This window comes from Sus scrofa, chromosome 18 (assembly GCF_000003025.6).
Source record: "Sus scrofa isolate TJ Tabasco breed Duroc chromosome 18, Sscrofa11.1, whole genome shotgun sequence".
Lineage (NCBI taxonomy): Eukaryota > Metazoa > Chordata > Mammalia > Artiodactyla > Suidae > Sus > Sus scrofa.
In genome coordinates, this window is record NC_010460.4 from 6,693,576 (window position 1) to 6,719,909 (window position 26,334).

The 26,334-nt window shown below is 48.8% G+C and overlaps 1 protein-coding gene across 1 annotated transcript in view; it reads left to right on the plus strand.

Annotated features, from left to right (window-relative positions):
• LOC110257570 (TRPM8 channel-associated factor 2-like) overlaps positions 1-25,502 on the plus strand; it is an 86,096-nt gene extending 60,594 nt beyond the window's left edge. Inside the window, exons 2-8 of the mRNA XM_021078927.1 lie at positions 9,069-9,702; positions 16,207-17,198; positions 17,468-17,565; positions 18,770-18,983; positions 19,299-19,538; positions 21,961-22,298; positions 24,910-25,502. Coding sequence (XP_020934586.1) covers positions 9,080-9,702; positions 16,207-17,198; positions 17,468-17,565; positions 18,770-18,983; positions 19,299-19,538; positions 21,961-22,298; positions 24,910-25,167 — 2,763 coding nt within the window. The 5' untranslated portion in view covers positions 9,069-9,079 and the 3' untranslated portion in view covers positions 25,168-25,502. The remainder of the gene's footprint in view (positions 1-9,068; positions 9,703-16,206; positions 17,199-17,467; positions 17,566-18,769; positions 18,984-19,298; positions 19,539-21,960; positions 22,299-24,909) is intronic.

Genomic DNA, 26,334 nt, shown 5'->3' on the forward strand with positions numbered 1-26,334 from the left:
ATGAAGAATGTGGGTGAACCTTGGAAACATCTGAAGGGAAATAAACTGGCCACAGAATGTCATATATTGTATGATTTTACTTATATGAACTGCCTAGAAAAGCCCAATTCCTTAAGGCAGGAATTAGAATGAAGTGGAAAGGGGCATGAGCCGTTGTTGTTTAGCGGGCATAGAGTTTCCATTTGGGATAATGAGAATGTTCTGGAAAATGGGCAGTGGTCATTATTGCCTAACATGGTAAATGTACTTAAGGCTACTGAACTGTGCACTGTGATAATGTTTAAGTAATGGTAAAGTTATGGTGTATATATTTTACCACACTAAAAAAGTAGAAGGGTGAAGAATGTACCATACAAGGATTAATCCATAGAAAATGTAAGCGTTTGTATTAGTTTCCATTTACCATAAATTACCACAACTTAGTGGATTAAAACGACACACGTCTAGTATCTTACAGTTCTAGGAGATGAGGAGTATACAGTCAGGCTCCCAGGCATAAAGTCAAGGAACAGGGAGACATACATTTGTTTCATCTCAGTCCAGAACCAAAAATCTGGAAGCCAGCTGAACTCTACATATTGACCAGGTATCCAGTCACATTGGAAAACTCCTGTTTAATTTGAATAGAACATCTTTCTCTTATTTTCTGGGCACACCACTGTGTAGTCTCTGAGTCATACAGTATTATTCTTATCCACTTCAGAACTTATGGCTTGGTTTTGTTTTACTTACTGAGTTGGTCCCGCCAGTACCGTAGTGAATAGAAGTGGCCATAGGGCACATGCTTGTATCATTCCCACTCACAAAGGAAGGGCTCTCAGGTCCTCACCTTCACAAATGATACCTAGTGTGGGTTATTACACATGCCTTCATAAATGACAGTGAATTCCCTTTTGTTTCCGATGAGTTTTTAATTTTCATTAAGTGTTCTCGGTGTGTTTTTGAAGGGCTTTACGTCTGTTTAAATAATTGTATTTTATCTGTTCTGTTAATATGTTGGATTATATGATTCCTCCTGTGGACCATGCAAAAGGCTCCGTGTTGCACGTAGCCCCCAACTGCCCTTAGCCCACTCAAGAGGTGCCCAGCCACCCGTAGCCTGTACAAGTGGTGCCCTGTCTCCCTGAGCCCACCATGCAAGTGGCATCTCACCACCAGGAGCCTGCGCCAAAGGTGCCCCGCCCTCTGAGACTCCTCAGGTGTGCAGGAAAAGATATTCCTATAGTAGTCTGCTCCCCTCCTCTCACCCTTCCCAGTAGTAGCATCTTGCTTCTCCTGTAGGCCCAGACCTTCTCCTGGGTTCCCTCAGCTATGACGCTCTGCTCCCCAGCGTGTGGTGCCATGCTTCCCAGGCCCTCAGGCTGTCTCCGCACAGCCACCCCCAGTCCTCTCCCTGGAACTGACAGCCGGAGCCTGAGTCGCAGCACCCAACACCTCGCTCCTCCCCAGTATCTCAGGCTGTGGTGTCCAGGAATGGTGGCTCAGGTGGTCTGTGCAGCTCTCACTCTGTTTTTCCCCCCTCAGTCCGGCTGCTGCGCTTTTCTCAGAGACTTTGAGGTCCCTCTGTCTCAGCTGATCTCCCTGTTGGTTAGGTGGCTTCCTAGGGTGTGGGTATCTTTCCTCTTTAACAGCTCCCTCTCAGGAGTGCTAGTCCTATCCTGATTCCTTCTCTCTCTCTCTCTTTTTCTTTTTTGCTTTTGTTCTACCCAGTTTTGTGGAGGGTTTCTTGCCCTTTGAGAAGGTTTAAGATCTGCCAACATTCAGTAGACGTTCTGGGTGAGTCGTTCTGCATGTAGATGGTTTTTTTTTTTAATGTGTTTGTGGGAGAAATTGAGCAAGACATCTTACTCCTCTGCCATCTTGATCACTACTCATTGCTTTTTGTTTCAAGATTTTTATTTTATCTATTATAATTTACGATGTTCTGGCAAATTTCTGCTGCATAGCAAAGTGACCAGTCATACATATATATACATTCTTTTTCTCACATTATTCTCTACCATGTTCCATCAAAGGTGACTAGATATTCTTCCCTGTGCTATACAGCAGGATCTCGTTGCTTATCCACTCCAAATGCAATAGTTTGCATCTACTAACCCCAAACTCCCAGTCCATCCCACTCCCTCCCCCTCCTCCTTGGCAACCACAAGTCTGTTAGTTCATGAGTTAGTTTCTTTTCTGTAGGCTGTAGCAAAACCTTCTCTTCTCCCAAATGCATCTATTTGCATAAAAATTGAATTGTTTATGACACTTTTAAATGTCTGTGAAATATGGCCCCATCCTTCTTGTGTTTCTTCTGCCAGAAGAAGGAGAGGAACCTGGGCTTTCTTATTTCCCCATGACTCAGAGTCCACTGGAGTGTTTTAATTTCTGGTTGAGTTAGTAGCCCCACCCCCACCACTCACAAGACTCTTCTCCTTTTGTGTTTTCCTAAAACACAAAAGCTCTTTTTGCATTTTTACTTTTCCATATGAAGTTTGGTATCAACCTGTCTAGTTCAAGCAGAGATGCTTGTTGGTGTGTCTTGAGGGGTGACGGGCATTAATCAGAGATGAAGAACTGCTGTGTTTGTGATCCTGAGTCATTCTGTCCAGCAGATGAGGCGTGTCTCTTAATTTCTTCAAATCCAGTTTTGTGCCAGTCAGACATGGTTGATAGATATATGTTTGCACGGGTTCAGTTTTGTACATTTCTTTTTTTTTTTTTCTCTTGGATTTAAGTTTTCTTTTTTATTACTCAATGAATTTATCACATCTGTAGTTGTATAATGATCATCACAATCCAATTTTACAGGATTTCCATCCCACAACCCAAGCACATCCCCCCACCCCACAAACTGTCTCCTCCAGAGACCATACGTTTTTCAATGTCTGTGAGTCAGCATCTGTTCTGCAAAGTTCAGTCTGTCCTTTTTTCAAATACCACATGTCAGTGAAAGCATTGGATGTTGGTGTCTCATTGTATGGCTGACTTCACTTAGCATGATCATTTCTAGGTCCATCCATGTTGCAAAAAATGCTGGTATTTCGTTCATTTTAATGGCTGAGTAATATTCCATTGTGTATATGTACCACATCTTCTGGATCCACTCCTCTGTTGATGGACATTTGGGTTGTTTCCATGTCTTGGCTATTGCAAATAGTGCTGCAATAAACATCAGATACGTGTGTCTTTGCGAGTCATGGTTTTCTCTGGATAGATGCCCAGGAATGGGATTGCTGGGTCAAATGGTAGTTCTATGTTTAGTTTTCTGAGGAATCTCCATACTGTTTTCCAGAGTGGTTGCACCAATTTACAGTCCCACCCACAGTGTACTAGTGTTCCTTTTTCTCCACACCTCTCCAGCACGTATTGTTTGTAGACTTTTGGATGCTGGCCATTCTGGCTGGTGTACAGTGGTACCTCTTCGTGGTTTTGATTTGCATTTCTCTAATGAAGAGTGGTGTTGGACATCTTTTCATGTATTTTTTGGCCATCTGCATGTCTTCTTTGGAGAAGTGTCTGTTTAGATCTTCTGCCCATTTTTGGATGGGGTTGTTTGTTTTTTTGGTATGGAGCTGCAGAAGGTGTTTATAAATTTTGGAGATGAATCCCTTGTCAGTTGAATGACTTGCAAAGATTTTCTCCCCTTCTGTGGGTTGTCTTTTTGTGTTGTTTAGGGTTTCCTTTGCTGTGCAGAAACTTTGAAGTTTGATTAGGTCCCATTTGCTTATTTTTGTTTTTACCATCATTACTCTAAGAGGTGGATCTGAGAAGATGTTGGCTGTCTTTTGTGTCAGAGAGTGTTTGGCCTCTGTTTTCCTCTAAGAGTTTGATAGTGTCTGGACTTCTATCTAGGTCTTTAATCCATTTGGAGTTGATTTTTGTGTATGGTGTTAGGGAGTGTTCTCATTTCATTCTTTTCCATGTGGCTGTCCAGTTTTCCCAGCACCACTTAGTGAACAGGCTGTCCTTTCTCCATTGTATATCCTCGCTTCCGTTGTCATAGATGAGTTGGCTGTAGGTGCGTGGGTTGAATTCTGGGCTTTCTCTCCTGTTCCACTGATCTGTATGTCTGTCTTTGTGCCAGTACCATACAGTTTTGGTGACTGTTGCTTTGTCGTATAGTCTGAAGTCTGGGAGTGTGATTCCTCCAGCTCCATGTTTCTTTTTCAGGATGTCTTTGGCTATTCTGGGTCTTTTGTGCTTCCAAACAAACTTTAGAATATTTTGTTTGAGTTCTGTGAAACATGTCCTTGGTAGTTTGATAGGGATTGCATTGAATCTGTAGATTGCCTTGGGTAGTATAGTCATTTTGATCATATTAACTCTTCCAATCCCCGAGCATGGTATCTCTTTCCATCTATTTGTGACATCTCTGATTTCTTTCATCAGTGTCTTATAGTTTTCAGAGTACAGGTCTTTTGTCTCTTTGGGTAGATTTACTCCTAGGTATTTTATTCTTTTGGATGTGGTGGTAAACGGGATTGCTTCCCTAATTCTCTTTCTGCTCTTTCATTGTCAGTGTATAGAAATGCCGTCGATTTCTGTGTATTAATTTTGTATCCTGCGAGTGTGCCAAATTGATGGATGAGCTCTGAGAGTTTTCTGGTAGAGTCTTTAGGGTTTTCTAGGTATCGTATCATGTCATCTGCAAATAGTGATAGTTTTACTTCCTTTCCAATTTGGATTCCTTTCATTTCTGTTCCTGATTGCCATGACTAGGGCTTCCAAAACTATGTTGAAGAGTAGTGGCGAGAGCGGACATCCTTGTCTTGTTCCTGATCTCAGCGGGAATTCTTTCAGCTTTTCACCATTGTGAAGGATGTTAGCTGTGAGTTTGTCATATATGGCCTTTATGATGTTGAGGTAGGTTCCTGCTCTGCCCACTTTCTGAAAGGTTTTTATCAGAAATGGGTGTTGGATTTTGTCAGAGGCTTTTTCCGCATCTATTGAGGGGATCACATGGTTTTTCTTCTTCAGTTTGTTAATGTGGTGTATCACACTGATGGATTTGTGGATATTGAAGAACCCTTGCATCCCTGGGATAAATCCCACTTGATCATGATGTACAATCCTTTTAATGTATTGTTGGATGCGGTTTGCTAGTATTTTGTTGAGGATTTTTGCATCTGTGTTCATCAGTGACATTGGCCTGTAGTTTTCTTTTTTGTGTGTGTGTGATATCTTTGTGTGGTTTTGGTATCAGGGTGATGGTGGCCTCATAGGCTGAGTTTGGGAGTATCCCTTCCTGTGCAATTTTTTGAAGGAGTTTCAGAAGGATAGGTGTTAGCTCTTTAAATGTTTGATAGACTTTGCCCGTGAAGCCATCTGGTCCTGGACTTTTGTTTGCTGGAAGATTTTTAATCACCGTTTCAATTTCAGTTCTTGTGATTGGTCCATTCATCTTTTCTATTTCCTCTTGGTTTTGTCTTGGAAGAGTGTACTTTTCTAAGAATTTGTCCATTTCTTCTAGGTTTTCCGTTTTGTTGGTGTATAGTTGCATATAGTAGTCTCTTATGATCCTTTGTATTTCTGTGTACTTCTTTTTCATTTCTAATTTTATTGATTTGAGTCCTCTCTCTCTCTCTCTTTTTTTTTTTTTTTTTGATAAGTCTGGCTAGGGGTTTATCAATTTTGTTGATCTTTTCAAAGACCAGCTTTTCATTTCATTGATCTTTTCTATGGTTTTCTTTGTTTCTATTTCATTGATTTCTGCTCTGATCTTTATGATTTCTTTCCTTCTGCTGACTTTAGTTCTTGTCTGTTATTCTCTCTTGAGCTGCGTTAGATGTAAAGTTAGGTTGTTTATTTGAGCTTTTTCTTGTTTCCTGAGGTGGGCTTGTATTGCTATAAAGTTTCCTCTTAGAATGGCTTTTGGTGCATCCCATAGGTTTGGGAGTGATGTATCTTTGTTGTCATTTGCTTCTAGGTAATTTTTAATTTCCTCTTTGATTTCTTCAGTGATCCATTGGTTGTTTAGTAGCATGTTGTTGAGTCTCCATGTGTTTGTGTTTTTTGCATATTTTTTCTTGTTGATTTCCAGTCGTATAGTGTTGTGGTCAGAAAAGATGCTTGATATGATTTCAATTTTCTTTTTTTTTTTTTCTTTTTTTGTCTTTCTGCTATTTCTTGGGCCGCTCCCGTGGCATATGGAGGTTCCCAGGCTAGGGGTCGAATTGGAGCTGTAGCTGCTGGCCTACGCCAGAGCCACAGCAACACGGGATCTAAGCCACGTCTGCAACCTACACCACAGCTCATGGCACCGCCAGATCATTAACCCACTGAGCAAGGGCAGGGACTGAACCCGCAACTCATGGTTCCTAGTCGGATTTGTTAACCACTGCGCCACCACGGGAACTCCCCCTGATTTCAATTTTCTTGAAGTTAGCGAGATTGGATTTGTAGCCCAGGATGTGATCAGTCTTAGGGAATGTTCCATGTGCACTTGAGAAGAATGTGTATTCTGTTGCTTTTGGATGGAATGTCCTATAAATATCTGTTAAGTCCATCTGGTTTATTGTTGGAAGTTTTTTAATCACTGTTTCAATTTCAGTTCTTGTGATTGGTCCATTCATCCATTTCATCTTGGTTTTGTCTTGGAAGATCATACTTTTCTAAGAATTTGTCCATTTCTTCTACGTTTTCCATTTTATTGGCATATAGTTGCATATGGTAGTCTCTTATGATCCTTTGTATTTCTGTGATGTCCATTGTTACTTCTCCTTTTTCATTTCTAATTTTACTGATTTGAGTCCTCTCTCTTTTTTGTTTGATAAGTCTGGCTAGGGGTTTATCAATTTTGTTGATCTTTTCAAAGACCAGCTTTTCGTTTAATTGATCTTTTCTATGGTTTTCTTTGTTCTTTTTGCCTTTTCTAGGGCTGCTCCCACAGCATATGGTGGTTCCCAGGTTAGGGGTCGAATCGGAGCTGTAGCCGCTGGCCTACACCAGAGCCACAGCAATGTGGGATCCGAGCTGCATCCGTGACCTACACCCCAGTTCAGGGCAATGCTGGATCCTAACCCACTGAGCGAGGCCAGGGATTGAACCCACAACCTCATGGTTCCTAGTGAGATTCGTTAACTGCTGCTCCATGACAGAACTCCTGATTTAGTTTCTGAAAGGTCAAGCTGACCTTTTCATCCAATGAAATAAAACAATCAACTTAGGTCCACGCTCACCTTGATCCACCTGTTCCTGTGGGAGCCCTCGCTCCACTTAGGTTCGTCCTGTCCCTGTTTGGTTCCCTCCAGCCATGCTGGGGCGTCTCTCTGTTAAAATGCTCTTCTGCAGCATTTTAGGCCTCAACGTAAAGGTCAGGTTTTCAGCTGCAGCATTGCTTTCTCAGGGAGGGCTTTCCTGTCACCCAATCTAAAGTAACGTTCCACAGAATAGAGAATCCGGAAATAAACCCTGACACCTGTGGTCAATTAATCTTTGACAAGGGAGGCAAGAACATAAAAGGGGGAAAAGAAAGTCTATTCAGCAAGCATTGCTGGGAAACCTGGACAGCTGCATGCAAAGCAATGAAACTAGAACACACCCTCACACCATGCACAAAAATAAACTCAAAATGGCTGAAAGACATAAATACAAGACAGGACACCATCAAACTCCTGAAAGAGAACATAGGCAAAACACTCTCTGACATCAACCTCATGAATATTTTCTCAGGTCAGTCTCCTAAAGCAATAGAAATTAGAGCAAAAATAAACCCATGGGACCTCATCAAACTGAAAAGCTTTTGCCCAGCAAAGGAAACCCAAAAGAAACCAAAAAGACAACTTACAGAATGGGAGAAAATAGTTTCAAATGATGCAACGGACAAGGGCTTAATCTCTAGAATATATAACCAACTTGTACAACTCAACAGCAAAAAAGCTGTTAAATCAATGGAAAAATGGGCAAAAGACCTGAATAGACTATTCTCCAAAGAAGATATATAGATGGCCAGCAAACACATGAAAAAATGCTCAACATTGCTGATGATAAGAGAAATGCAAATTGAAACTACCATGAGATACCACCTCACACCAGTCAGAATGGTCATCATTAATAAGTCCACAAATAACAAGTGCTGGAGGGGCTGTGGAGAAAAGGGAACCCTCCTGCACTGTTGGTGGGAATGGAAACTGGTACAGCCACTATGGAGAACAGTTTGGAGATACCTTAGAAATCTATGCATAGAACTACCATATGACCCCGCAGTCCCACTCTTGGGCATCTATCCGGACAAAACTCTACTTAAAAGAGATACATGCACCTGCATGTTCATTGCAGCTCTATTCACAATAGCCAGGACATGGAAACAACCCAAATGTCCATCGATAGATGATTGGATTCAGAAGATGTGGTTTATATACACAATGGAATACTACTCAGCCATAAAAAAGAATGACATCATGCCATTTGCAGCAACATGGATGGAACTAGAGACTCTCATACTGAGTGAAATGAGCCAGAAAGACAAAGACAAATACCGTGTGATGTCACTTATAACTGGAATCTAATATCCAGCACAAATGAACATTTCCACTGAAAAGAAAATCATGGACTTGGAAAATAGACTTGTGGCTGCCCGGGGAGAGAGGGAGGGAGTGGGAGGGATCGGGAGCTTGGGCTTATCAGACCCAACTTAGAATAGATTTACAAGGAGATCCTGCTGAGTAGCATTGAGAACTTTGTCTAGATACTCATGTTGCAACAGAAGAAAGGGTGGGGGAAAAAATGTAATTGTAATGTATACATGTAAGGATAACTTGATCCCCTTGCTGTACAGTGGGAAAATAAAAAAATAATAAAGTAATGTTCCAGTCGCTCCACAGCCCGCCACTAATCTGACTGTTATTAATTGCTACATTTTATCTGTTTATTTACGTATTTATTTATTGTCCTTCCTTTTCTCAAATCTTAGATTCGGGAAGGCAGGGAACCTGTCTGTTGTGTTCCTTGCTGTACTGCCAGGGCTTGGCACACAGTGGCGAACCTGACAGCTTGTTCTCATCTGAATGTGTTGAGTTGTTTATTTTTTACTCATTCCTTCATCTGTTCTGGTCAAGCTGAGTCTTTGCTTTCTTCTGTTGCAGCTGACTAAACCATGGCGATGACTCCCGCTGCTGCCTTTGAGGCCCTCATGGATGGAGTGACAAGCTGGGATGTCCCCAAAGGCCCCATCCCCAGCGAACTCCTTCTGATTGGAGAGGCCGCCTTCCCAGTGATGGTGAATGACCGGGGCCAGGTCCTCATTGCTGCCTCCTCCTATGGTCAAGGCCGCCTCGTGGTTGTGTCCCACGAGGGCTACCTGCTGGATGCTGGGTTGGCCCCCTTTCTTCTCAATGCTGTGCGCTGGCTCTGCCCCTCACCGGGGGCTCACGTGGGAGTGCACCCATCCCTGGCATCACTATCAAACATCCTGCAGGGCTCTGGGGTGGAGGCACAGATTCGGCCAGAACTGAGAGAACCCCTGGGCGTTTATTGCATCAGTGCCTACAGTGACGCCATGGCTGCAGAGCTGGTCCAGTTTGTGAAACGTGGAGGGGGCTTGCTTATCGGGGGCCAGGCCTGGTACTGGGCCAGTCAGCATGGTCGTGACAAGGTGCTGTCCAAGTTCCCCGGGAACCAGGTGACCAGTGTGGCCGGAGTGTACTTCACTGACACGTGTGGGGACAGAAGCCGGTTCAAGGTCTCCAAGAAGGTGCCCAAGATCCCGCTCCAGGTCAGGTGAGTGGTGTTTCCTTCGGGGAGCGGGGGTGTCTCATGCATGTTCACGGGAGATTTGATCCCCTCTTCAGGGAGCTTCGGTGTGAATACACGTGATTTTCCACTCCTTTTCAGAAGCACAAATGAAAAAACAGGACCATTGAAATACACTGCGGCCCAAGAGGGGCTGGGTTCTTATTGCTTCTCCTCCCTGTGGCCAAAGCCACAGTCGTCCATTAGAAAAGCTTGTCTTGGAGTTCCCATTGGGGCGCAAGGGAAACGCATCCAACTAGGAACCATGAGGTTGTGGGTTTGATCCCTGGCCTCGCTCAAGTGGGTTAAGGATCCGGCATTGCCATGAGCTGTGGTGTAGGTTGCAGATTCGGCTCGGATCCAGCGTTGCTGTGGCTGTGGTGTAGGCTGGTGGCTACAGCTCAAATTAGACCCCTAGCCTGGGAACCTCCATGTGCCGCAGGTGTGGCCCTCAAAAGGACAGAAGACCAAAAAAAGAAAAGAAAGAAAAGCTTGTGTTATTCACCCCTGTGTCTCCTGTGTATAGTGCCTGTGACATGGGGAGTGTGTCATTATCTCTTAAATGAAAGAAAAGGCATTTTTTCTTTGTGTGAGCACATACCATGTGCCAGGCCCCAGGCAGCAGACAGAGTCCTGCCCTCTTGTCACTTATATTCCAGTGAACAGTTAGACACTTAAGGAAACAGAGAGATACATACTCTAGCAGGCATCCATAAGCACTACAGCAAGGAAAGTAAAGCAGAATAAGTGATAGAGTGACAGGGAGGAGAGTGGAGGATATTTTATTTGGGGTCATCCGGGAAGACTTCTCAGTCAGGTCCGGTCAGGATTAGCTGCTGTTGCAGACAGAAGGGATTTACGTGGGGGATTGACGAAGCAGAGGGTGCAAGTGCTGAAAATGGACAGGAGACAGCATGGTAACCGGGAGATGAACGGCAGCAGGACCGGTAGAGGGAGGCGGTGGTGCTCCCGGAGCCCAGGGGCTGTGACCTCCTGGTGGAGACTGGAGCCATGCCAGGAGCCTGGGACCCCAGACGGAGGTGCTGTCCAGGGGGACCTGGAGTCTCAGGACACAGCGATGGCCATCACGATGTTGTACTTTTATCTTTATGGTTTCAAGATTGCTAATACTGCTTCAGGTCCTATTATCATATCTCGACAAGAATAAGCCAGAATGAATACACCTGCTGCATATGTCCCTTTTAATGCACAAAATAATATATTTTCTTGGAGTTCCTGTCGTGGCTCAGTGGTTAACGAATCCGACTAGGAACCATGAGGTTGCGGGTTCAATCCCTGGCCTTGCTCAGTGGTTAAGGATCCGGCATTGCTGTGAGCTGTGGTGTAGGTCACAGATGTAGCTCAGATCCCACGTTGCTGTGGCTCTGGCCTAGGCCGGTGGCTGCGGCTCCGAATGGACCCCTAACCTGGGAACCTCCGTATGCCACAGGAGTGGACCTAAGAAAAGCAAAAAGGCCAAAAAAAAAAAAAATATATATATATATTCTTAGAGCCCTGACTTCTGTTATATTTCAGGGGCCAAAGCTCGCTCACCTGGCCAAATCTAGCTCCCAGAGGCTCTAAGGGGCTGAATATTATTAAATGGGCACAGGCATCTCTGCAGAAATCAAGCTTCTGCCACAGGGAAGGGTGTGCACATATGTAATGAGCACCTGGCAGGGCCCTCGGCCCCAAGCCCTGGCTCACTTGGTGCCCTTCCCTCTGGGCGGGTTGGGGGGTAGTGGCTTACTCAGAGAAGCAGGGCAGAGCTGCTTCATACCAACTTGTCTTTGATTCTCATTCTGAGGAACAAACAAGTTAAATCCCATCAACCTAATTCCTCTTAATTGGCCAAAGGACTCCTGGCCAGCACAGTAAAACCTGTTTTTCTTCATCTCTGTCTACATTTTTTTATCTCTGTCTCTGAGTCCTGTATATTTTGTGTTTGTTTCAACTTTTTTTTTTTTTTTTTTTATTGTCTTTTAGGGCTCATATGGAGGTTCCCAGGCTAGGAGTCGAACCAGAGCTGCAGCCGCTGGCCTCCACCACAGTCACAGCAACTCGGGATCTGAGCCGCGTCTGCGATCCACACCACAGCTCACAGCAAGGCCAGGTCCTTAACCCACTGAGCAAGGCCAGGGATCGAACCCGCGTCCTCATGGATGCTAGGCGGGTTCGTTAACCACTGAGCCATGATGGGAACTCCTGTTTTAACTTTGAATTGTGGAAGACTTCAAACATACATAAAGTTGAGACAACAGTGTAAGGGGACTCCATTCAGCCATGACCCAGCTTCAATAACAGCCCAGAATGAAACGTCATAATTTCATTTAGAGCCCCACTTCCGCCTCACCCCGAATTATTGTGAAGCGAATTGCAGGCATCATATCATTCCATCTGTGTTTCAGTATGTATCTCCAAAGATAGAAACTGTTTTGAAAACATAACCACAAGGCACCATTACCACACCTAAAAAAAGCAGTAATTCCTTAATTCCATCATTTCCATGATGATCTCATTTTTTTCCATGGTTTATTATGATTGATTTTGTATTAAAACCTAAATATTTTGATTGCTTGATATGACTTTTATGTCTCATATAATGTTGGAATTTCCTTTCTAACTTTTTTTTGTCTCTTGCTGCCTTTTTGTGGAAGAAACGACTTACTGTGTCCCCAACAGTTTCCTGCAAAATTCAGTCTGAATTTTGCTGATTGAATCCCTGTGAGGTCATTGTCCCTGTGGAATCAGCTCGGTCTTGATTCTCCAGCAGGGATTGGCAAACTGTGGCTGGTGAGGCAGCCCCCTGTTTTAGTTTTTGGGTTTTTTGTCTTTCTAGGGCATGTGGAAGTTCCCAGGCTAGGGGTCAAATCAGAGCCGTAGCTGCCTGCTGAGACCACCTCAGCAGGTGAGGGCTGAAGAAGGGGTGCTGTGAAACCTAAGAAAAAGTTAGCATAAAACAGGACACAGAGACATTTATCTTAAGTAAAGGTGGGAACCCGAGGACTCAAGGTCTCAGGGAACTAGAGCACCGCCTCCAGAAACCACACTGCTTTTATTGTGCTCTTTAAGATTCCATCAAGTGAGGAGGGGTTGTAGGTGCAGGGCATAGTTCTTTTATTATTTTAAAAGTCACATAGCTGGTCCGACCTTTAGGCATTTAACAATCATTAGCATTAAGGAAGCTTGGCATCTAGAGGAATCTAGAGGAAGCTTGGCATTTAGAGCATCCTCATTGCGCTTCCACAAATGGCATGCCTATCTGCTGCAACCCGAAACCCCTGGTGCCTAGGTTTGCACCTTGTTCTCCTGGCTGATGCATATTCTGCTAACGACTGCTCATAAGCCCCCTGGAGCCATGAGGTTCCTCTTTCTCTTATGTTAACAGGACATATCGTGCTGTGCGTGTCCCTCTGCACGGATCCGGCATGGCTGGACCAAGGCACGATGTCCTCATTCAGCTGACCTCATGGATAACTTTTGCCTTTTGGTCTTTGTTCTTAAGCTTAAGTTATTTACTAGCGCTGTGACTGTTTTTCAGGCAGGAATATGGGGTAAAGTAAAGCAGAACAAGATGGAGTTTTCAGCATAGAAAATAGAAGCAAAGAGGCTAAGAAAAGATTGTAGAAACATGTCTCCCGACAGCTGCCCGCCTCCACCACAGCCACAGCCATGCAGGATCTGAGCTGTGCTGCAACCTACACCACAGCTCACGGCAACACTGGCTCCTTAACCCACTGAGCGAGGCCAGGGATCAAACCCCCATCTTCATGGATACTAGTCAGGTTCATTATTGCTGAGCCATGACGGGAACTCTCCCTGCGCCCTGTCTTTGCAAGGCAAGTTTTATTGGAACACAGTGGTGTCTGTTTGTGTACGTATTGTCTGTGGCTGTTTTTGAGCTACAACAGCATGGTTGAGTAGTATCACTCTAGAATATGTGACCCACAAGCCTAAGATGTGTATTATGGGGCTGCTAAGAAAGTTTCCCATCCCCTGGCTTAGAGGCTTGATCAGATTCATGTTTGAATTTTATGTAAATTGATGGGCGACTGCAATGACCCATGGCTTGGTTCTTGTGGAATTGAAATGGCAAAAGCAACACTTTCTTTGCAGTCCCTTATCTTATAAGATATCAAGATATTTGGAAATTCAGGGCGTTCCCATTGTGGCTCAGCGGAAACAAATCTGACTAGTATCCAGGAAGAACCTGGGTTCAATCCCTGGCCTTGCTCAGGGAGTCAGGGATCTGGCCTTGCTGTGAGCTGTGGTGTAGGTCGCAGATACAGCTCGGATCCTGAGTTGCTGAGGCTTCAGTGTAGACTGGCAGCTGCAGCCCCGATTCAACCCCTAGCCTGGGGACCTCCATGTGCCAAGGGAGAGACCCTAAAAAGACAAAAACAAACAAAAACCAAAATCAGATCCAAAGGCACTTGCTGCTTTTATACTAAGACACAGGAGGGTCTGGGAAAAAATTAATCTCAGATCAACAGCTCACTGCACTTACACAGGGTATAACCTGCCAGGCCTAGAACATATAGGGAGCTGCTCATGAAAGAGTAAATACATACTAGTAGCCTAGGTGTATATGCCTCTTGAAGTTTACGTGTCATCTCAAGTCCGTCGCCAGCACATCCCTGGAAAGTGCAGATCTTTTTCTGAGGGCTCTCAGCTTATAAGTAGGTTCTGTTTTCATATTCAAGACCCATGAATGTAGAGATTTTCCAGGGAAAGATAGTAGGAGATGAATGAGCCCAGATCCCAGAATTTCCCTCTCTCCACCCAGTCGGACCAAACGAATGAAAAACAGTAGGCTGAGTGTGGAGACGGCGATGCTGATCCCACGTACCGCTAAAGCACGGTCCGTGGCAGCGCCAGGTGACTGAGGGGACGTGGGTCGCTGCTGCTCCTGATACCGTACCGATCCTCGAGGCACCACCACAAGAAAAAAGTCGAAATCGTCAAGCCACGAAATGTCATTAGTGCCCTCTCATGTTGGAGAAGAATCAACAACACACTGGGTGTTCAGCACTTAAGGGGAAAAAACCCTCAAGTGTAAAAGCAGCAAAACTCCTTTGGGATTTGGTGGAGGCAGAAAAGGATGCTGGAGTTTGCCATCTTCCAATCACAGCGGTGGGTTGAGCCCTCCAGTAAGTCCCCTGCCTGGTTGGGTGGAGTAGGCCTCACTCTAGGTCCCCAAAGATTGGAGGGGATCCCAGCCCCTGGCAAGGACGGCAATTGGCCCCAGTTGATATTTGCCCTCAGTTAATAGTACAAAGCTCAGTGATAAGAAGGTGGAGGAGCTCCCGTCATGGCGCAGCGGAAACGAATCCAACCAGGAACCATGAGGTTGTGGGTTTGATCCCTGGCCTCGCTCAGTGAGTCAAGGATCCGGTGTTGCCATGAGCTGTGGTGTAGGTTGCAGACGGCTCAGATCTGGCATTGTTGTGGCTGTGGTGTAGGCTGGCAGCTGTAGCTCTGATTCAACCCCTAGCCTGGGAACCTCCATATGCCATGGGTGCGGCCCAAAAGAGACCAAAAAAAAAAAAAAAAAAAAAAGGTAGAAAGAAGCATTATGCAGACCCCTGTATAATTTGAGAAGGTAGGCGGATGTGGTGTGTGTCTGCAGATGGGTCCTGGGTAGCTCAGAGTGACTATCGAGAACTCACCCACTCGAATATCAGAACACACAAAAGATCTGCTCATGCCAATTGTGAAAAAAACTATATAATGACTTTATAAAAGGGCTGTAATAAATGTCAGAGGGAAATAATAGAAATTTCACACGAAAAGACAGCAGAATCAATGGTGCCTGGAAGAAAAATGTGACCCAGTGAACAGAACAGAATGTTTATAGATTATAGACTTTGTGCATGAATACACAAATGGCGATGCGTTCACTTCTCGAGGATGCTTCACTATGACAGGACTTTCTAAAAATATATGTTAAATAAAATGAGAGACAGAATGAGACGAAAAGGGAGGAAAGAAGACCAATTAAGAACCACTCGCCAGAGTTCCCACTGTGGCACAGCGGAAATGAATCTGACTAGTAACCATGAGGACACAGGTTTGATCCCTGGCCTCGCTCAGTGGGTTAAGGATCCGGCCTTGCCGCAAGCTGTGGTGTAGGTCGCAGAGGTGGCTTGGATCCTGTGCGGCTGTGGCTGTGGCGTCAGCCGATGGCTGCAGCTCCTGTTGGACTCCTGGCCTGGACACCTCCATATGTCATGGGTGTGGCCTAAAAAAAAAAAACAGACGAAAAAAGAAAGGTACCCGTCACCCCAGGTGAGGTAAGTCAGGTAGCCACCACAGGGGAGAAAAGAGACAAGGTGTGGAGGCAGTGACAGCACTGCTTTTCGCACTGAACTCTGATCATCGCTGTCGTTTCTAAGGGAGCTTTCAAACCGCCATTCAGAAAGCCGTTTCGGTTCCACGGTTCACTAACTAACTGACCTCAGCCCCTCCGTTTCCTTCCCCCATCTCTTCCAGCTGCGGTGAGGCTCTCGGGCAGGATCAGCAGCAGCTCCTGGAAGGCATCTCGGAGCTGGACGTCAGGACGGGGGGAATCCCTTCCCAGCTGCTGGTCCACGGGCCCCTGGCCTTTCCGCTGGGCCTCGATGCCTCTCTGGGCTGCTTCCTGGCAGCTGCCCGCTATGGCCGGGGCCGGGTGGTCCTGGCTGCCCATGAGGGCATGCTCTGTGCTCCCAAGCTGGGGCCTTTTTTGCTCAATGCTGTGCACTGGCTGGCCAGAGGCCAGACGGGCAAAATTGGGGTGAACACACGTCTTAAAAACCTGTGTGCCCAGCTGTCGGAGTGTGGCCTGGAATGCAGTCTGGAGCCCCATCTGACGGGTGACTTGTGTGTCTACTGCTGTGCGGCTTACAGTGACACGGAGGCCACGCAGCTGCGAGAGTTTGTGGCCGAGGGCGGGGGCTTGCTGATCGGGGGCCAGGCCTGGTGGTGGACCTCCCAGAACCCCGGCCACTCCCCTTTGGCTGGTTTCCCTGGTAACGTCATCCTCAACTGCTTTGGCCTCAGCATCCTAGCTCGAACTCTGGACCCAGGCTGTTTCCCTGTCCCTACCCCTGAGAAGCGGAGCTACCACTTCCGCAAGGCGCTGTCTGAATTCCAGGCTACCTTGAACCACAGGGGTGGGAACTTGGAAAAGAGCTGGCTGGCAAAACTGAGAGCAGATGGAGCAGCCTTCCTACAGATCCCTGCAGAAGGGGTCCCTGCTTATGCATCTCTGCATCGGCTCCTGAGGAAGATGCTGCGTCTGTCAGGCCTCCCAGCTGTGAGCCGGGAGAACCCAGTGGCCAGTGACTCCTGTGAGGCTGCGGTGCTCTGCCTGGCCACGGAGCTGGCGCGCTCTGGGACCGACTGCTCCCAGCTGGTGCAGGGGCATGGAACCGGGTCCTGCAGCTCCAATCCACACCCCCCGGAACATCCCATCACGGTGGAGATTGATGGAAGCAACCCAGGTGTGGAGCGAGGGACCTGGGGGAGGGAGGGGGCTAGTGGGCCACGGGGGACAGTGCAGGCACTGAACCTTGGTGGGTCAGGTCCGTTCTCTGTCAGGTATTTTCGAGGCGATAGGGGTCTGGGTTTGGCCCGGGGTTGAGGAGGAGTGCATACAAGAAGCATGAGCTGAGGTGTACAGGGGGGGCTGTACTGCTGGGAAGCGCTGGGAGGCTCTAGAGGGAGCAGTCAGGTGGGGCAAGAGCTCAGCCTCTTTCGTGGCTTTTTTCAGGCGGTGATGATTCCTGGGTGAGTACAGGGCTCTACCTCCAAAATGGACAAAGTGCGGAAATCTCCTTGTCTGAAGCTGCGACCTCTGCTGGCCTGAAGGTAAGACCAAAACACCCACTGCCACGTGGCAGAGCCACACAGCTGCTTCCCTGTCAGGCCCCGTGGGAACAGGGAGCTCGCGGCCCCGTTGTGCCCATGTCACAGATTTCAGCAGATGAAGCAGCGAACTTTCAGGGTCCCCGAGTGATGGAAGATGCCAGAGCTCCTAGGATCAGGTCCGCTCCTCAAACACAGCCCTCAGGTTGCCCCCTCCCAGCTGGGATGCGAGGGGAGGAGCACCTGCTACTGGTTCAGAACCTCACCCGTTTCCCCAGACATGGCCTTTCAGGGTGTTACCTCTTTACCTGGGTGTCTGAAGCATGTACGTAATGCCGTCACTCTCAAAAAGAGGCCATCATGCAGAATTAAAGTTCTTCCTGCCTCGGAGCTCCCATTGTGGAACAGGGGAAACGAATCCAACAAGGAACCATGAGGTTGTGGGTTCGATTCCTGGCCTCGCTCGGTGGGTTAAGGATCTGGCGTTGCCGTGAGCTGTGGTGTAGGTCGCAGATGTGGCTCAGATCTGGCGTTGCTGTGGCTATGGCGTAGGTCGGCAGCTGTAGCTCTGATTCGACCCCTAGCCTGGGAACCTCCATATGTCACAGATGCAGCCCTAAAAAGAGACAAAAGAAGGCTAAAAAATTAAAAAAATATAAAGTTCCTCTTGCCTCGATTCAGACGGTCCCTTCCTACCGCAGTTAGGGTCTCTTTTGGGTCAGTCTCCTCTCTTGCGATTTCCTACATTGGACCTGAGAAAAGCCGTCTTGGGCCTCCAAACAGCCCTCAATCCATCCGCCCAGGAGGGGCGGCTGGGACCTCTGGTTGGGCCGCCTGTCTGTGCACAAAGGGCGGACCAGGGTCCCCTCTGCCTCACTCCCGGCATCGGCGTCACCACGATGCTGGCGCAAGAGCCCAAGTTCCACTCGGCAGAGGCACCGCGGGACCCCAGTCAGCATCAGCCTCACCTCACCGGATGAGGGGCCGCTGTGGAGCTGTTTAAATCCCTAGAAAAATGACTCTGCCTACCTTTCGGTCCGTGTGACGTTGAGAGTGCTCACATCTCATAGGTTTGCGTGCATAGGTCACAGACAGGGAAAGCTGGGGCTCTTCTAATACCCGCCACCCACGCGGTACCGCACACAAGCCCAGCCCCGCAGCCTGGAGACCTGGCTTCTCCCCCAACCCGGTGGAATTGCCTCCCCAGGTGCAGATTGGCTGCCACACCGACGACTTGACAGGTGCGAGCACGCTGTCTCGAGCTCCGGTGGTGACTCACCAGTGCCTCATGGACAGGACCAAACGGTCGGTCTCCTGCCTCTGGGGTGGTCTCCTCTATGTCATTGTGCCCAAGGGCAGTAAGCTGGGCCCTGTGTCTGTCACCGTCCAGAGGGCTGTGCCTGCCCCGTGTTACACGTTGGGTGAGTGGGCCGAACACGGAGGGTAGCGGGAGACCTGGGGGCGCCTTGGTGGTTAAGGGCCGATTGCTGAGCGGAGGGAGAAGGCTTGGTGGACAGAAGGAGAAGGCCATTCGAGGTGACGGTCAACAGCCTGTATCCACGGAGACCTGGGGGCAGAACAGGGAAGGGTCTGGGGGCCTGTCCTTCACGTCCCCGCATGTAGACCCGCCAGACAGGAGTTCATTATCTCAGCGTCCTTCTCCCGGAGTTTGAGTTGTGTTTTTCAGCTCGGGGAACCTTGAGGAAGCAGGTGACAGGGTCCATATTCATTCTCAGGGAAGACATCCTTGGACGAGTGGAGGAGCTGCATCCAGGAGAGCCTGGCTCCCTGGGGAGAGCTGGCCACAGACAGTGTCATCCTGACGGTGCCAACTGCAGCCCTCCGGGCCCTGGAGGACCCAGAGCCCGTGCTCCGCCTCTGGGATGAGATGATGCGGGCCATAGCCAGGCTGGCAGCCCAGCCCTTCCCCTTCCGCCGTCCAGAGCGGATTGTTGCCGACGTGCAGATCTCCGCAGGTGGGTGCCCCAGAGGGATGCTCTTAGTCGGTCATCTCTTTATTACTTTGCCTTTTTTCAGTCTGTAACTTAACTTACCTCTCCTTTTCTTTCCTTGGTCACACCCGCGGCATATGGAGGTTCCCAGGCTAGGGGATCTAATTGGAGCTGTAGCCACTGGCCTATGCCACAGCAGCGGGGGATCTGAGCCCTGTCTGTGACCTGCACCACAGCTCACAGCAATGCCGGATCCTTAACCCACTGAGTGAGGCCAGGGATCGAACCCGCAATCTCATGGTTCCTAGTCGGATTCCTTAACCACTGAGCCATGACGGGAACTCTGAGGGATTTTTTTTTCCCCTTTAGTTTCAGATTCTCTTTCACTGCCAGTGATCAGTCCGTTTCACATTCTTTGTTTCTTCGTGACTCAGTTTGAGCAGGCTGTGTTTCTAGACACTTGTCCACTTCTTCCAGGTTGTCCAGTTTGTTGGCATATAACTGTTGGTGCTTTCTTATATTTCTTGTGTTTCCATGGTACTGATTGTTACTTCTCCTCTTTCATTTCTTATTTTGTTTATCTGGGTTCTCTCTCTTCTCCTTGGTGAACCTGGCCAGAGGTTTGTCAGTTTTATTTATCCTTTCAAAAAACAAGCTCTTGGTTTTATTGATTGCTTCCATTTGTTACCATTTTTAAATCTCTATTTTATTTATTTCCTATCTGTTCCTTTTTTTTTTTTTTTTTTTTTTTTACTTTTTTTTGGGCTGCACCTGCTGCATATGGAGGTTCCCAGGCTAGGGGTCTAATCGGAGCTGTTGCTGCCAGCCTACACCATAGCCACAGCAACACCAGATCACCAGATCGGAGCCGCGTCTGTGACCTACACCACAGCTCACAGCAATGCCAGAGCCTTAACCTACTGAGCGAGGCCAGGGATTGAACCCGCCACCTCACGGTTCCTAGTCAAATTTGTTTCTGCTGTGCCACGATGGGAATGCCCTGTCTATCTTTATTATTTCTGTCTTTCTTCTGAATTTTATTTTGCCTTTTTTGAATGTCCAACATGTGTAAGGCATCATTTTACTAGTGAACTAAGGGGGAACAGGACACCTAAGACATGAACCTTGATGAGGATGAAAAGATGTTGACACGTGAAAAGGTCAGTCGGGTTCATCTGCAAGGTGAGAGTTCACAGGCTGGTGGGACAGTCTCAGAAAAACTGGTAGCAGGAGTTCAAGATGGCAGTGACGGTTGTTTCAAGGAGAGATTAAAATAGAAATACAGCCTTCAAACCTAACTCAGAGTTGACAATGAAAAGAGGGGGTAAAGAACTGTATGTTACGATCAAGTGGTTTAGAGCAAAGAAGGACATCTGAAAAAAATAAGGAAATCTGGTTCCAACATGCAGAAAATTCTGGACCTGTTCTGTCATCTTTAAAAGGGACAAGAGGAGTTCCCGTCATGGCTTAGTGGTTAACGAATCCAACTAGGAACCATGAGGTTGCGGGTTCGATCCCTGGCCTCGATCGGTGGATTAGGATCTGGTGCTGCCCTGAGCTCTGGTGAAGGTTACAGACGCAGCTCTGATCCCGCGTTACTGCGGCTGTGGCTGTGGCGTAGGCCGGTGGCTACAGCTCCAATTAGACCCCTAGCCTGGGAACCTCCATATGCCACAGGAGCGGCCCTAGAAAAGGCAAAAAGACAAAAATAAATAAATAAATAAAAGGGACATGATTCTCACTGTTAAAAAGTATAAATCTGGTCACCAGTAGTTTCCATAGGAGAAGGAATGACGCTGCTCTAGCTTCAAGGATCTTCCATTCAGACATAGGACCTAATCTTGCAGACGCACATGCAAAGAAACACTCAAAAGGGAGCCCTGAATTATAGTGAGAGTGACTTTGTAAAATATTGATATTCTTTTTTTTTTTTTTTTTTTTTTTTGTCTTTTGTCTTTTGTCTTTTTAGGGCCACACCCGCAGCATATGGAGGTTCCCAGGCAAGCGGTCTAATCGGAGCTACAGCTGCCGGCCTACACCACAGCCACAGCAACGCCAAATCCAAGCCATGTCTACAACTTAGACCACAGCTTGCGGCAACGCTGGATCCTTAACCCACTGAGCAAGGCCAGAGATCAAACCCGTGTCCTCATGGTTCCTAGTCAGATTTGTTTTCACTGTGCCAATACGGGAACTCCCAGCATGGATATTCTTTGGGGCCAGAGTGAGGGGCAGGCAGCACTCCAGTGTGGAGGCTAGGATCTCAGTTTCTGACCAAATCAAGGAAAGCACCTACTTTGCAATCATCCAGGACATTCTGGAATTATTGGGGGCAGCCAGGATGGTGAGGAAAAGTTACACGGTGGAGAGGAATGAAGGGAGATGGGGTTGGGTGGACACCCCCCTGCCCCCTGCCCCGGCCTCACTCTGTCTTTGGTGTTCCCAGGCTGGATGCATTCAGGCTACCCCATCATGTGCCACCTGGAGTCGGTGCAGGAACTCATCAGTGAGTCGGGCATGAGAAGCAGAGGTCTGTGGGGACCCATCCATGAGCTGGGCCACAATCAGCAGCGGCACGGGTGGGAGTTCCCCCCGCACACCACTGAGGCCACCTGCAACCTCTGGTCAGTCTATGTGCATGAGACAGTCCTGGGCATCCCCAGGGCTCAGGCCCACCCAGCTCTGAGCCCTCTAGAGCGAGAGAAGAGGATCAGAACCCACCTGGGAAAGGGAGCCCCGCTGCGTGACTGGACCGTGTGGACAGCTCTGGAAACCTACCTCCAGGTACTGAGCAGAAATTCAGGGAGACGGGGACCCACCAAACTCCCGATCACATAGCGTCTTGGGTCCCAGGAGCTCAACTCCTTCACCTCCCCCAGCAGCGGCCCACCACTTCCCCGGGGCGCGTGGCGGTGCCTCTCAGGTCATACGTCTCTAAGGTAGTGACACCTGTCCCGCTCACCCTCTGTGACGTCATGATGAAAAGAGGAAATGAAAAGTATCATGAGAAGCAAATAGGTAGAGAGAACTACGTGCTCTCGGCAGGTTGGTCAGGAGCAGAAGTGCTGAGCGAGACGCTCTTGAGATCGAGTCACAGCTCTTCCCTCGCTGATTTGGTCCTTTGCGCCCTCTTAAGTGTTTTTCAGAAATGGTGTCGTTTCACTTTGTGTTCCCTCGCCTTAGTGTCATGGGTCAGATGAGTGTTGTGTCCTTGCATCCGTACAGGGATCTGTAGGGGCAACTGCATTCAGTCTGGTAACGAGATTCTCAGGCTTCCATCGCCCACTTGAAGTCTCCATGTTTTTAGGAGAAGTAGGTAGTCAGCCCAGTGGGAGAACACCAGAATCCCAAAGCGAGTTGGTTTCCTGGGCAATAAGCGTCAGTCCCCATCCCCCCTGTGTCCTGCTTTGACTTTGAGTATTTCCAAGTTGTTAAAGCTGCTCCCCAAATCACGTCTCCTGTGCTGTCTACCGCGACCTCATAGGCAGGGCTGTCACAGGCATGAACTGAGTCAGGGAGTTTAAGCATCTTGTCCAATATCACATTTAAGTGATGGACCAGAACCTAAAATCAGGAATTTTTGACAAGCCCGGGCTTTGGGACTTCCTAACCCTTTCCCTGATTTTTTTCCTCCCTTTTACTCATTTTCTGAAGAGTGAGTGTGAGACATCCTCAGTCAATGAGATGACTGCATTGCCTCGGCCCAAGGTTCTTCTAGAGCCAGTCTGAGGGCCTGCAGGGCAACAGACCTTCCTGGCAGTTGCTACTAAAGTATGAGACAGGGCCCAAGTTCACCTGCCCACCGACCCCCCCCCAGCATGAATGTCACGTGGCAAAAGATAGGGGGAGACCCCTCATCTTGGAGTCTGAGACTCGGTCTCAGGACAGACAGACTCGTGCTCCTCAGCCCCCCACTGCTGCCTCAGCCCAAGTCTTCAGACTCCCCTTCTCTGTTCTGAAAGCCTTCTAAGTTGTTCTAGCATCTCGGTTCAACCCCCGCATCGCTTCCAGAATCTGAATCTTCTGTGTTTACACCCTCTGCTCCCCTCCGCGTCTAGAACAAGGTAGATGCTGCTTCCTTGGGTGTGGAAGGGCCTTTGTTCATCAGACTTCCGTCGCCACCCCCAGCTTCATCTTGCAGTTCCCTGCCCCATCGTTACTCTGTCTCCCACTGGGACCGCATCTTGCTGTTTAGGCTTCTGCGCCTTCCCCGGGATCCTCCCTGCAGCTGAAACACGCTTGCACATCTTGTCTGTTGCCTGTCAAGTCACCCATCAGAATTCAGCTCACTCGTCCTCTTCTCCCACCGTCATCTCCTTGACAAGCCACCTTTTTTGGTCATTTGTTTACACATCTGTCTCCCCCCTTGACCTGTGACCCCCAGAAAGAGGCGCACCCTAAAATCACTTTTGCCTAGCGCAATATCTTGAACATCGTGGATCTTTAGTCAGTGTTATATGTGGAACAGGCGTTTAGTGTGCCAACGTGTTAATTAATAGTGACGAGCAGGAGGATCTCGGGGGCCAAGGCGGCGAGAACACAGCAGTGAGGGCACAGGGATGCTGATCCAGCTGTCATCTGGCCTGGGGCTTTGACCCCCAGAGTCCGAGGTTTCTCCTGCATAAAACGTGAGGTCTTGGAAACCCCAGGATCCGTGTAATCACAGCTAACAAGGGCCTTCCACTCATGGTGTTCAAGTAAACTCTTCCCTAAAAAGTATGAGCCACTCTCCTTTTGAGCCCCTTGGGATATACCAGCTTCTTCCTCGTCTTGCCCCAAGGGCAGTGTTCCACAGAGAAAAACAGCAGCCTCGAAGCGAGTCACAGATCTGAGAGGGCCACCAAAATAAACAGAGCGAGGATTTTATTATGTTTCTGGAAGGTGTTGCAAGTTCCTAGCTTTTGGGTCCTAATCCATCTCGGGCTCAAAGCTGTCGGATGGCTAGGGGAAAAAAATACAATGGGAGTCTGGCGATGTAATTTTTTTCCCACCTTTTTAATTATTCAGTGAATTTATTACTTTAGAGTTGTACAATGATCATCACAGTCCAATTTTATAGGATTCCATCCCCCCCCAGCCCATTCACCCCCCCCCCAGGGGGTATAATTTTTAAGACTGGAGGTAATTGAATTGATTGATAACTCATTGAATGGGTCATGAGACCTCTTTTCAGACATTAGGTCCCTGCTAGATTCAGGGCAGACGGGGCCTGTGGCCAAGGTATGGAAGGAGCCCATGAGCTTGTATTTCTGTGCGGGAGTGAGATGGGTGATGGGGTGAAGCCGATGCGTGATGACGGGGAAGAAATCGCCGGAAATGAGGTGCCCTCAGGAACACGATGCTGCAGGTTCTTTGACAAACTTGCACCTCATTCTGCCCCTTCCTTCTCTCCCAGCTCCAGGAGGCCTTTGGGTGGGAGCCGTTCACCCAGCTCTTTGCCGAGTACCAGACGCTCTCTGACCTCCCCAAGGACAACACTGGCAAGATGAATCTGTGGGTGAAGAAGTTCTCTGAAAAGGTGGGGAAGAATCTGGCTCCTTTCTTTGAGGCCTGGGGCTGGCCTGTCCAGGAGGATGTGGCGGCTCGCCTGGCCTGTCTGCCTGCCTGGCAGGAAAACCCCGTGAAATCCTACACACCTTGCAGAAAGGAGTGAAGAAGTATAAAAATGCTCCCTTTGAAGCGGATCTTTGGGAGTTTCTGTCGTGGGTTCCCGTCGTCGTCTTTTCTCTACTCACCGTGGGTGGGCTGCAGTGCACCATGCGCCTGGCCAGCGGAAACACAAGCCAGCTTCCCACTGATGGTGAAGAGAACCCACTGTCACCGAGGCCTTTGCCTCTAAGAATCCCTGAGTCTTTCTGGCAAGGCTGACCACCAGTAGTTCTTTGGCTCTTCTTCACAGTCTCTGTTTGAAGATCCCTTTCCCCTCCCCTTCCCCCTATCCCCCCATCTGCCCTTCCTGTCCCCTATCCCCTTCCCCTATCCCCTTCCCCTTCCCCCATCCTCTAATTCCCCCCATCCCCCTATCCCCTAATTCCCCCACCCCCATCGCCCATCCCCCCACCCCACCCCTTCCCCTTCCCCCAACCCCCCACCTCCCATCCCCCCACCCCCACCCCCTTCCCCCATTCCCCCACCTCCCATCCCCCACACCCCATCCCCTTCCCCCATCCCCCCACCCCCACCCCCTTCCCCCAACCCCCCACCTCCCATCCCCCCACCCCCACCCCTTCCCCCAACCCCCACCTCCCATCCCCCCACCCCCACCCCTTCCCCCAACCCCCACCCCATCCCCCACCCCCTTCCCACATTCCCCCACCTCCCATCCCCCACACCCCATCCCCCACACCCCATCCCCTTCCCCCATCCCCCCACTCCCATCCCCCCACCCCCTTCCCCTTCCCACATTCCCCCACCCCCATCCCCCAACCCCCCATCCCCCAACCCCATCCCCTTCCCCCATCCCCCCACCTCCCATCCCTTCCCTTCCCCAACCCCCATCTCCTTCCCCTTCCCCCAACCCCCATCCCCACCTCCCATCCCCCCTTCCCCATCCCCCACCCCAACCCCCATCCCCCACCCCCACCCCCCAACCCCACCCCATCCCCAACCCCTATCCCCCCACCCCCACCCCATCCCCTTCCCCCATCCCAACCCCCCACCCCATCCCCTTCCCCCATCCCAACCCCCACCCCACCTCCCATCCCCCTTCCCCATCCCCAACCCCCCACCCCCCTCCCATCCCCCTTCCCCATCCCCAACCCCCACCCCCCACCCCATCCCCCTTCCCCATCCCCAACCCCCCACCCCCACCCCCACCCCC